This window comes from Varanus komodoensis, unplaced genomic scaffold, assembly GCF_004798865.1.
Source record: "Varanus komodoensis strain SLA01 unplaced genomic scaffold, ASM479886v1 scaffold1, whole genome shotgun sequence".
Taxonomy (NCBI): Eukaryota; Metazoa; Chordata; class Lepidosauria; order Squamata; family Varanidae; genus Varanus; species Varanus komodoensis.
In genome coordinates, this window is record NW_025335268.1 from 6,293,913 (window position 1) to 6,307,435 (window position 13,523).

General features: G+C 40.9%; 1 protein-coding gene across 2 annotated transcripts in view; it reads right to left on the reverse strand.

Annotated features, from left to right (window-relative positions):
• SUSD4 (sushi domain containing 4) overlaps positions 1 to 13,523 on the reverse strand; it is a 97,843-nt gene that overhangs the window by 27,983 nt on the left and 56,337 nt on the right. For both annotated transcript variants that reach the window (XM_044448202.1, XM_044448193.1), the window contains exon 3: positions 1,689 to 1,862. In XM_044448202.1, the coding sequence (XP_044304137.1) occupies positions 1,689 to 1,862 (174 nt within the window). The remainder of the gene's footprint in view (positions 1 to 1,688; positions 1,863 to 13,523) is intronic.

Here is a 13,523-nt window from a genome sequence, read left to right on the forward strand (position 1 = left end):
AGAAAAGGAATATTGGCCAATTATAGTCAGTTGCATAGTTATGGATATCCACATTAAGAAACTTCCAAAGCTACCCATTAATTTCAGAAAGCGGGAGCTTTTCATCTGAGTTCAATGGTGCAGGAGAAAATTCTGCACTTATTAAAAATGACTGTGAACAGAAGAACTTTCTCGTAGATAGAACAATTAATTTCCCCCTCACAGAGCCTTTCCTGGTGTCTACACTGTTGTCTTTTTAGAGTCAGGTGCATACCTTTTTATTCTCTCCCACTAAAACTTCTCTAAAGCTGCTAGGATTTTTGGTTTTACTTTGCTGTTATCCACTCCACAGATATCTCTTATGTGTAACAATTGCTGCTAAGTCAGGAAATATCTCTAAGACTGGGCAGATGACTACAAATGATTTATAACTCTGTAATCATATACTGGGGGAGGGAAACATGTGACATGCATTGGCCTACAAATCCCATCAACCCTAGTCAGAATAGTCAATACTGTGGAATGAAGATATTTGTAGTCTGTATACCATGCATGATTTTATAAATGTCTCTTGCCCCCTTACTCATTTCCTCACTATACTAAAAGTCCCAAACTCCTGTGGAGGGGTCAAGAGCCTAGAGAGTAAACATTTTTCTCCAGGTAGGACCCACAGGACATGGGTCTGGAATGCATACCCAACAAAAGACGACTATCTGAAGTGGATCCCTCACTGACCCACCCCTTCCTAGGAACATGTACAAGGACTTCCTACCTGCAGGAGAGATTGGGGATACAATTCAGGCTTATCTTTCCCTTGCTTCCTCTCCTATGCTCTTTAATTATATTTGCTCTGTTCTTACATACACACCCAAAGCAAGTCAAAGCATGAAAATATAAGACACACTGTAAAAATAGGTTTTAAAAACAAAGCTTCTAAAAGTTCAATTCCTAGAATAAAAGCAGAACTGCCCGTAACTAAAAACACAGCTTCTGCAGCTAAGCCATAGATCCACACTGCCTAACTAGACATTACAGGGGACACGTGGATACCTTTAATGCACATCTCCCCACTAATGTCCAGTAAAAGAAATGTGCAGTGTGATGGCATCCACATCACTGTTTTTCAGTCTCCTGCAAGAAATGGTCAGTAAGGGCAATGAGACATGGGCAAGACTTCATGCCAATATGCTTCTTTGCTAAGTCTTATAGGAGAGGTGAAGAAGGCATCCCTGTCCCTCAAATATCTAGTTAGGTTCACAGACATCAGGAAAATTCCTAGTCTCCTGAAAAAGTGTTTGGACCTGGAAAGTTTCCACCTGGCATCAGAATAAAAACAGGGAGGTAGCCAGGTGAGCGTCTCTTTCTCTTGGTAGAGAATTCCCAGCACCCTGGCACACACAGAAAGAATTCCAAGTTGATTAAGGAATTATTTTGATAGAATACTCTTAACCTCTCACCTGTTTGGTTTAATAAATAATAAGGCAGTGAACATAAAATTTGGTCACTCAAGTAAAGCTAGAGGAATGTTCATTTAATCTTTCTTAGGCACAGATATGTATGCCCATCTTAACTGAAAAGGGCCTTCTGCAAAGATACTACGGTCATGGCAGAAAACTATTATCTCATTCAGCTGTTAAAAAAAAAAGCATGTTACACTAGTACAAAGTGTGAGATCTGTAAAAGAAGGAGGATGTTCCAGTGTACTAAACCTTGGCAAATGGGCAGATTGTCCCAACTTCCATCGTCTTGACATACAGAAACCATGTTGTCTATATCAGGGTAACGGATCTGGAATCCTTCATGACAGCTGATAATTAACTTATCTCCAGTCCTGTATGTCTTGTTATAAACCTCTGCATCTTCAACAATTGGAGCAAGGCAATCTGTGGCTTCATAAAGAAAATTATATATAGCATTACAAAAGTTGGTCAACTAAACGAAAAAGTTCTTATGCAAAGTCATTCCACAATACCACTTATTGTTTGAAAATCTGCAAACCTTTTTGACTAAGGGCACAGTTCTGAACATGCTTAGACAGAGGAAAAGGTCTACAACTTCCAGCAAGCCCCAGCCAGCTGTGCTGCCTAAGAGATACTGGGAGTTTTCTATCTAAAGATGCACTGGACTGTACCCTCAATCAATTTAGCACCACACTTTCCTGATCATCAGCATCAAAACAATTGCACAAGCAGTCTCATTCTTCCAAATTTTAAAACTCTCAGGAAAGGCCATTCAATGCAAACTATTGTTTTCATTACTTCAACTATTAGTTTTGCAAATTCATAACCACACTTCCCCTCCTGAAGAAGGAGGCACTCAAAGCAGCTTATTGCACACATAAAACAATGACTATTTATTAAAACACATCTACAAGAACCAGTCCTGGATTAAAGCAACTGGAGTCCCTGGGCTAGGAGGCCTTGGGAGGCCCAAACTTAATAGCACCTGATCATGAGAAGGAAAACCTCATTCTCTTTTTTATCTACTTGATGAAAGTGGAAATCTGCTGAAATTTTAGCATTGGTAAAAAGATTGTTTATAAATTTATAAACTATAATAAGTTTACAAAAGTATGGATTAATGAATGTGTTCACACAGAACATTCATAGGGAAATCATATCTATGTCATAACACGACACTATATACAAAGTCAAAATAGTTTCTATCGAGCTTTTTTGCAAGCAAACTTATCAATTATATCAGGGGTCCTCAAACTTTTCCACCAGGGGGCCAGTTGAAAGGTGCTGGGCGCGGGCTGGAAAGGTGGTACTGGTGGGTCGCGTGGGCTGGTGCGGGGGTGGGAGTGGGGTGCGGGGGACAGGATGCACAGGAGCGAAGGCGGGCGCAGCGTAGGCAGGGCACAGGGCGAGGCGAGGCGAGGCGGGGGCAGGCATGTGCCATGATGCAGCAGCGGGCGCGTGATGCAGCGGCTGGTTCGCTTGGAGATTGTTTTCTCCTAGCGAGTCCAAAATGATCTCCTCGTAAGCAAGCCGCCACCTCCCCCCATGGGGGGGCAAGGTGGGGGATGGTGGGTGCGCATGGTGCACAGGCGTGCGGCGCACTGAAAACCTCTGAGGCAGGCCAGATAAATGGGCATGGCGGACAAGATTTGGCCCCTGGGCCGTAGTTTGAGGACCCATGAGTTATATAATTAAAATCAGTAAGTCGTAGTTTATCATTTTCTATGCAGAGAATGCTTGGCTCAAAGAACCAGTCTTGGGACATGGCTGATCTTAGATCATTCTTTATCCTTTTTAGCTGAGAGTATGACATTTTGCCTAGGTATGCCCCTGATTTTATTGTTACAAATGAAATAAAATAATGATTTAAAAAAATCTGGCAGAAGGCTGAGGCCCCCCTAGATAATGAGGCCCTGGGCTGCAGTCCACTCAGCCCATATGTAAATCACCGACAAGAAGCTAAGAGCAGCAGAGACAGAAACACAAAGAGCCCAAACCATCAATAATTGAAAATAAGTAACAGAATGGATTGCTTTTTAAAGAGAGACAGCTGGAAGGGCAGGGAAAGAGGAAGAGTTCCACACAGGAGGCTGCTACCACTGAGTAACCCCAACTACATCTTACCACCTACTATCCCTCGAAGGCAATGAATGGCTCATCCTCATGCAGGAAAAGCACAGCAGCTGATTGTAAAGCACAGGCAGGCTCATAGGGGTGAAAATGGCCCTTAAAGTGGACTGTTCCCAAGCTATTAGAGGCACTAAAGGTAATAAGCAGGACCTGGAATTGCACTCAGAAATTAACTGCCAGCAAGCATGGCTAATATGATAAAGGGTTCACGCGACCTCAGAACTTTGTCCTGGTGAACAGTTTAGCTGCAGAATTTTGCATTAGTTGATGTTTCAGCTATTTTGTCAGGGCAGCAGCATCCAGAACACGTTAAAGTAGTGATTTTCCATGTCAAGAATGGGTATAATGGATGTGCAAGTTAAAGCTGGACAAAAGTACTCCTGGTCATCACTGGCACCTGTCTGGTGAAAAAGTATTTCCAGGTAATGAATCTGACCTTTTAAGGAGATACAACCACAGCAGAGGTCCCTGAACTTGCAGGCTATCTTATTTTGTCTTGTCTCGATTTATTCTCAGTTTATTCTCATCCAGTCCATTGTAGACCCCCAAATACCAATTCACAATATATATATACAGTCTTCCCAGAATATGATGAAAAGAAAGTTAGAATATCATCAGGATACTGAAGAAAACCAACTTTCATTGCTGGATGATTTTTCCCAGAATCTTTGCATAAATGTGGAAAAGTACAAGAAACCCTATGGAACCGCACAGACAAACCAGCCAAGCCTGAGTCTAGAAACACATTCTGAAACCTATCAGCCAAGAAAGAGGGGAAGCACCACAATGTAGTCCCTCCCCCATCTCAGCAAGATGTCCCAGAAGGATACCATGGCCAGCGATACTGAAATTGCTCAGAGAACAAGCAGAGCCTACCAGGACATGTCCCCTGCCCCCTGTCTATTCCTGGTAGAGATAATTTAACAGGGCAACCAAAGCTGTTTCTATCCAAGAACTAGAGCTGAAAACTTTATCCATTTGATCAATTTCATCTGGGAGTTCTTGGAACTGAGTTGCTTCTACATATCCAGACATCTTATGCCTGTCCCATGAATGTCTGATACTGGTCAATAATTATTCAGAACAGTAACTTCATAAACAAAGAATGAACTCCTGTCTTTTTAAGCAAGATGGAACAGAGCTCTCATCTGAAGAAGTGATAACAATTGCCACCACGTCATCAGCCTGTCCTCTCTGACTACCTCTGGAAGCTATGAAATCCTGAGCTGCACCTACCACAGGAACATTACCACGAACGTTGAAATCCTTCCTCCCATGCCCTGCCATGTACATGCTTTCAGACCGTGTAATACAAACACTTCTATCAATAATACTCATAAAATGGACAGAAAAGAAAACTGGGGTCTAAAAGTAAGCAGAATTATACTAGCAAGGTTGCTACATATTTCAGCTTTACGGAGATTAAACTGTTCTCTTCATCCAATGAAAATACAATTTCTGTGCTATGGACCAGGATTCACAGTAGTGTATGTTCATATACACTACTATGGCCAGACCAGAGAAGTCAGTTCCAGGGTCCCGTGGACTTGAGAGTCCCCACTTCGTTCTCTGCACTCCGTTATCCCCAACCCTGCTCTGTGCTCCCCTCACTCCATGCCTTATCAGGCAATTGCATCTTCTTTCTCTCTCGCTTTCTCCTTTAACTTTCAGCAAAAGGCTGGGTACACCTGAAGGAAGCATCAATTGCACCCAGCTTCTTCATTCTACAAAGGCACTCTGGAGAATTCTAAATGCCAGATACAACTACAGATTCACTCTGCAGCACACCTGAACTTTTCTAAAACATAAAAAGAAATAAAAAGAAAGAAAATGTATCACTGCCTGCTAAATTAAGTGGGAAGGCACACCTGGAGCTGGAAGAGAAGGAGCAGAGAGAGAAAGACCAAGTGCACTTGGGGTGGGAGGTAAATGGGAGTGGGCAGAGAAACTAGGGTGTGGCGTTCCTAGAAGCCTGTGGGTGGGATGCAAAAGGCATCTTGTCTACAGCCCCTTCACCCTGGTGCCCCCACTCTATGTGCCATTCAAATTCATTTCATTCATGGCCTAAAATATAAGGACAGAGATTGGCTCTCAGCAAGTACACATAAGTCAGTACGCAGGTCTGCTCCATAAAGGGTTGTGTTTCTCAACTGCTGTCTCAGCTTGAAAACATTTAGAAATGTTTGCGTTGTGAGTTCATGAATCACAGACATTTCCACATTTCTATGCAGCCAGCATTGAGAAAGTGGTCAGCAAATCCCATAAAGTTAATTTTAGTTGCTAGAAGGACACAGCTGAGTGAAAAGCCAATTGGTTGATTGTTTACATATATAAAGTTTTGCTTCCACATAGATGGAGTTTAATCTACTCCACATTACTATGGATTAATTTACTCATTCCCTTTTTACTTTGCAATTTATGTTAAAGTGAATTGCATTTTGCAACACAAAAAGACATGCAAAGCAAAGCGCTCAGCATCGTCTCAACTCTACATGTATCCTATGGATTAGTAATAAAACAGCATGTGTATCGATTATATGAATAGCAGCATAAAATGATATAAAAGCAAGCAAAAATATATACAGAGCAGTGATTTGTAGAATATGACATCTATTTCTGAGGAACAACAGGAATTAAATTGCTTTATACAAGATACAGAGGCTATACTACAACAACAGTAGCCACAACACAAAATACTTATGGCTGTTAGGTAAAAAGAAAAGGATTTGTTTATGGCATCACACACTTTGGTGTACCAACCCACATATAAGATCTGATGTCCTACTTCACTTATTGCACAAGCAGAATCCACAAATCCTGCAATAGAAAGATGGAAGTTTAAAAAGCAATCCCTGAAACATGTTGAAATACCTATTTCTGGATTGTTAAAGGTCCATGGAACACCCTTCTACAAACACCGCTAACCTCTCTGTTCAGGTATATTTGCTTATTTCAGGTTGCTTCTTTCTGTTGCACCAGCAATGGGTTCTGCTAGCAAGCGGGCTTGGTTCAATACGCTCCAAGATGCTCTGACATGCGGGCTGGCTCTCCCTGGACATAATGAATTTGGAATATTCACAAATACTTAAGCTATATTGAAAACCATAACTGGTTCACTTGTTATATAAACATATGGGGAAATGATGTTTTTATGAGAACATAATATTATAAGCTGCAAAACCCCACATAAATCTCAATTGAAATTAGAAGCTTCAGAACGGGATATAATTTCCCCCAAACATAAAGATTACACCCTGCAATCAGTTTCTAATAAACTAACCACTCGCTATTACAGAACACAGATGAAAGCACTGGTGCTCCACATACAAATGTGACATGGGCATTTCTAAGCTCCTTCACAAGCCCTTCTATTCAAGATTACTACATTAATTCTATGAAAAGATCCCTCTATTTTGAAAGGGGCCTGCCCATGCTTTTGTCCAGTCTCACTGGGTCGAAGTGCCAAAAGAACCAGGAGTCTTTTAAAAAGACAATTCAGCTCAGCAAGACGGATTTATAAATTAAGTTGATTCTGGCAGTTGAAGACAGATCCATTTATCTTCCTCTGGTATATGTATCTGAATGTATCATTAAAGAAGGAAAGAAAAGAAAAAGGCACAAAAAGAGGAGTGTCATTTTGACTGTTCATTTCAGGTACAAAATATGACTAAGTCTTCAATGCCAGGTACACTTAGCCTCTTACTCATTATGATAAAAGTATTAAGATAATATTTTATCTAATGAAAAGTAAGTGAATAAGATGGCCTATTTATTCTATAACACTTTTTAAAAATCAGGCAACCACCAAAAGGGCTCACACTGTACCTTACCTTAAAGGAAGAATCATGTCTTCCTTATCTATTGCTTATTGTTTGTTATGTTTATATCCTCTTCCTTCCAATAATCTGAGAGCAGACACTGGCAGCTATTCCTTAAGAGAAATAACCACTAGCCCAATGCCAGTAGATGGTCCGCTTAGCTAAGTGGCAAAAACCATGCTGAATCAGCCCAGAAGCTCACCTGGTTCAGCACTTGGTACACACTGTGGCAAACCAGCTGCCTACACGATCCCGCAAGCAGGATGGGTGCATGTTCTCCTCCTGACCAAGCTGCCCAGCAACTGATCTGTGCAGACATACTGCCTCTCATAACAGACATAACACATAGTGAGCAAGGCCATGGGTAGTCTTCTCTTGCAGGAATTTGTCTAACTCCCTTTTAAATTGAATCGAATTTGTCTAACTCCCATCCAAATTGGCAGCCATCATTACTTCCTATGGCAGGGAATTCCATAGTCTAGCTGTCTACTGGATGAGGGAGTGCTTGGTTTTATCTGCCCTGAAGCTCCTGTCAATCAGTTTCAGGGAATGATGCTGGGTTCTAGTATTATAAGAGATGGAGAAAAATGTCTCCCTCTCAAATTTCTCCACACCATGCATAATTCTCTGTTGTTGTTGTTAGTTGCAAAGTCACGTCCAACCCATTGCAACCCCATGGACAACATTCCTCCAGATCTTTCTGTCCTCCACCATCCCCCGGAGGCCACTTAAGCTCACGCCTACTGCTTCAGTGACTCCATCTAGCCACCTCAGTTTCTGCCTTCCCCTTCTTCTTTTGCCATCAATTGTTCCCAGCATTAGGCTCTTTTCCAGTAAGTTCTTCTTTCTCATTAGGTGGCCAAAGTATTTGAGTTTCATCTTCAGTATCTGGCCTTCTAAAGAGCAGTCAGGGTTGATCTCCTCTAGGACTGACTGGTTTGATCTCCTTGCAGTCCAAGGGACTCGCAGGAGTCCTCTCCAGCACCACAATTCAAAGGCCTCAATTCTTTGGCGCTCAGCCTTCCTTTTGGTCCAGCTTTCACAAACACACATTGCAACTGGGAAAATCATAGCCTTGACTATACGCACTTTTGTTGGCAGGATGATGCCTACCCCTCTATTCTGTCTCCCCTTCCTTGCCATTTTCTAAGCTAAATTATCCCAGTTGTTGCTGCTGTTCCTCATGAAGCTATTTGCTGACACCGTTGCTCATACAATGTGAGGGGACTAAACACTCCTATCTCACACACAAGGGTACACACAACTTACTCCATCTCTCCACGTACAGCAGAAAGAGCAAGAAAAGCAAAAACAAAACAAGAGCAGTGCAGGCACTGGAAGAGAAGGAAATTAAGATAATACGTAATGGGACCAGACACAGATGAATTTCAGGTGTGAAACAAAAGCATTCCTGATCTAACAACTGGCATATATGGACAGACAGTAAGCAAAAACAACAATGGACAGAACACTGACTTGATATTTGCTGTTGCCTTGGAGTCCTACTGTTCCACAAATAGATAAACAGAATATAAGCAGTGGCAAAATATGAGATTTTCATTTTCAAAGCAGGAAATGTTGATCCTGTTGTAATGATTTCATTCTCATTTATCTCAGGCGATGGCTGTAGGCTGAATCATTTTAATTGCATGGATGCTGGCCAGAAACACAGTTGCTCACTGAATTGTTGAAGCTTTGTATCACTGCAACTAGCTGATGTGAAAAAGCCCATTGTCATGTGCAGACTGGTTCCTATGGGGAAGTCTGCTGAATGCATGTGGGGTGGATCTGCATGACTTCACTTTTAAGCATGGAACTGAAATCCTTAAAAACTATTCTGTTCCTTCCCTGCAGCAGTCAGGTTACCTGATATGTGTTCTATAAGGAACTGCTCAGAGTTAAAATACACAAGAATAAATTTAATAAATAAATAATAAATAAAATTTTAATACACTCAGTTGCAAAACAAGGTCCTATTTCTGCATTACTGAAAGCCTGAATCTCTTCACATGAAAAATGTAACATCCAACTGGCAGTGAAAAAGAGAAAACTGACATGTTTTTGTTAGAATTAAAAAAAAAAAAATGAAAGACTGGCTTTGTGTGTAAAAACCCATAAAAGTAAGCCAAAGAAACCTAAGTCTATTCTAGCTAGCCAAGGTGGAGTTCACCTGTCACGCAAGGATTCAAGGAGAAGACCCTAAACTCTGGCATCCCAAAGCATAGTCCTGCCTTGTGACTCTGAACCACAGCACTGCACTCACAGTGCACTTGAGACGGCTCATATCGGGGAGCTAAAAGGGACTTTGCACATTACATTTTGCACGGGACCTAGTGTAAAGTGGACACTGTTGCTCTACATGGAACCCACTTTCCACCTCTTCTCCCACCAACATACAGAGCCAATGCTAGGGACTGCTAATGGGAAATAAGTCACATGTGCAATTTCCATATGTCTGCCTATGGCAGAGCATACAGACTAAAGAGTGGAGGGAAGAAAGCAGCAGAGTGGCTGTGCTTCCTGAAAGAAAGGGATAAGGAAAGTAAAACAAGGTAACCTCGGCTCCCTCTGAGAGTGGCTTGGGCCAGGACAGAACTGCTGAAAGAGCGCGAAACACCAGTGCTTTGCGTTCCCCATTCCTCCGGACATGCAGCACACAGGAAGTGCTATGCAGCCAAGATACAGCATGATGTTCTTCCACGGTCTCTTCCCTTTGTATACATATCATGTCTCAAATTGCTCAAAAAGATGGGCGTTTCTATCAGTGAAGAGATTCCCACTGCATTTTAAGAGGCTGTCAGACTTGCATCTTGAAAAGTACATTGAAAAAAACTGGAAACAGTTTTTGTTGTCTTAGCTAGTGGTGTTGCCAATTTCTTATTTGCTCAGTTTGGAATATTAAAATTTCACTGACTTGCAATGCTAGAATGCATCACAAATTAATTGCTTTTTCCTAAATAAATTCTTCTCTGGCTCCAAATGTAAACCATCTTCTGCATAACTGTGGGTCAGCAAACATAGCACAACCGCCCCTCAGCGTGGGTTACGGCAAACTCAATTTCCCTCCTTCCATTCTGACATAAAGAGTGCCAGGTTTATTAGGCGTGGGATGAGCAGGCACTTCTCAACATGGTGTTTCATAATTCACGGAAGGAAAAAGCAACCCTAAATGCAAGAATTATGCTGGCTTTCCCTTTACCACCCACATTCAAGGCGGAATTTAACAGTGCAGCTACGCACTGGTATTGCCATTTGTTCTGGAACGCTGCTGCAAAGGAATTTACACACATTACTGCTATGAGCACCACTGAGGACTACAGCCATAACTGGCTGTATTCCATAGTCCTAAGTAAACAGAATCTGACAAGCACAGGCACCATGAATATTATGTAACTGCCTTTGAGTTGATACAGAGTATCTTCTTCTTAACAGGACATTACAGCTAACTAAATGAATTAATTGACTAATATGTTGCTATTATCTTTATGCATTTTTTAAAACAAGAAATCTATATAATACCATTACACTGTCAGTGTAGACAGCATGGCAAACATCTGTCACAGCTGAGCTATCAGTAATTGTTGACAGACAGCCACAATACGGGAACCAGAAGATCACACATCAGGAATAAGGCACTGCAAATACTGGAGTTGTCCAGGCAAGCACATAGACGCTTCCTGGTCAGCAGTGGCCACTTGCCAGTTTAAATGGGGAGGAGCAACTCCAGATCACAGGAATCCTTTCTTTACAGGAGAACACCAAATCACAACTCAGGTTGCTTACCACGCAGGATCATCATGCGTAAGGGTGTATGCATTTCTTTTTCTAGCCTCAACAACTGAAGAAGAGAGGAAGAATGTGGCACAGAAATAAGTAAAAGCAACAAAGGTTGTTTTACTATTGTCCTACTATTTTAGGTACAAGCCTGCATGGCTTTTTTGTAACCTTTTCCTTTGTTTAAAATGGGGAACATATATAAGCATACGTATGTAGAACATATAGTGCAGAATTATTATTGAAGGAGGCGAGCAGTTGTAAAGTTTAAGTTAGAGATACAACATGCAGCTGAAGCCATTTTTAGATTTTTCTTTACCAACACCTGCCCAGCAGAGTTTAGATGCAAAGACTTAGGATATTTATGAGTTGTAAAAAAATTACATTACACACAAATGTTAATATTTGGTGACCTTTGAAATGTTTTATGTGTCGCTAGATGGGTTTGTCATCAGGCAACTATATCAGTTTGGCGTTTGTGAAGATAATTTCAGTTTTGGTGTTGCAAATCATCAAACGCACAAGTTCCATCAGTGACAATAGTGAGAGCAAAGAAAACACAATAGACCATTGTGACTGATGCGTGCGCACTTATGCCTGGGAGCCCAGAAGGGGGCAGCGCACGCTCACACGGAGAAGTGGCAGGGCCAGGCAGGGATGCATCAGAATTCAGTATTAGTCCACAGGTCACTCATGAATGGTCTTGCATGTTCGTCAGAACTGTTTTAATCCCCAAATTTGGGGATGTTTTCAAACATCTTTGAAAAATGCACCATTTTTAAAAATTGCTCTTTCATGTTTTAGTCAGTGGAGGAAAAGCATCACTTTTGAAAAATGCACTTCGCACTTTTTCCATGCAAAGGAACTTTAAAAAAACAGGTGGGAGCACATTGAACCAACCTTCCAAATAAAGTTCAGAGAATTTTGGTGAGCTCAAGTTCTCCCATCCCTAGCGTCACTGAGTCACCAAAGGCTATTACTTGCTATAATAGTCAAGATGACAGCATTTTTACAAAGCTGTAATAAGTTCTCTATCAGAATTTTGGAAACATATTCCTCTTTCCACACACATTTAACATCAGTCTGCCTTATTTAAGGGGTTTGGATGTACATTGCCCTTCTCTTTTATAATGTATTACATGACACCCAGTGCCAATTGCAGGCAAAAATGTGTAGTCGGTGTACATGCTTGGGAGTGAAACTCAAAGCAAAAGAAAAACATAAACTCTTCTAATAAGATTTGTGTCACAATATAAAATATGCAAACATCATACTGCTGAAAAATATCTCTTCTAGACATAAGTAAATGAAATGTTGTCTTAGTTATTTCAAGCTTACTCCTTTCCATTTTGCCAACAGAATGCAGTGACTTGAAAAATGAAATTTGATATGTGCGTTCTGCTTGCTACATGCAGGAACAAGAAAGATAAGGTAGAGCGGTAGAAATCTCAAATACACTGTCATTGTCATGCAGCCAGAAGGAGGTTTGAAAGAAAATACAGCCCAAATCTACACATTACTTAACTGATAGCAACACTGTTGCTTTGTGCGCAGGCTACACAACACTCTGGACTCTTCACATTTAAATATTATTCCTGCTGATCAGTCATTTCTTTCTTTGGAATGACACAAATATTCTAAATGTCATTACTAAGTCGTGTTATTGTTTTTATTAAGTGAAGACAACTTCAAATAAATATCCCCACCTTCTCTTCCACCTCCCCAATTAAGCAAAGAACACTTTGCTTGCTAAGCTGCAGCAGAAAGAGGATTTAGCAATAAAACATGTTAGGATTGGTAGCAAGTGAAGAACAACAGAGTCCTTCCCACCCCTGCCTCCCCCCTGCAAGAGCCTTTCCAGCACTATTAAAATGTACACAGGATGATAATACTCCAGGCAGAATGGCATCTGAACGTTTTCCACAGGGTGCTTTTTCATACACATATGCGCGCATGCACACACAATTCATGCTACAGTCTTACATTTCTTAATTGTGAAAACATCACTAAACAACTGCTCAGCCACTCAATAAGGAGCTGGGATTTTAGTGCACCTGGTTTAATAAATGATTTTTGTTTTGCATGGATGCAGCTTTATCCAAAATTGATGTTAATGATTTGCTTGTTTAACTTTTTTTAATCAAATACACCCTAACCACAACATTGCACATAAGAAAACTGGAATAATTACATACAAAATAAAACAAGGTGCATTATATCAATAGATGCATTCTTAATATAGAAGTAGAATTGCTTTATTACTGCATTTCATAATTTGGTGGCCATTCTTCTGTACCTTCAAATGAATAATGTACAACAGCCAGCAATGCATAACTGATTAACTCTACTTCTTATTACTATT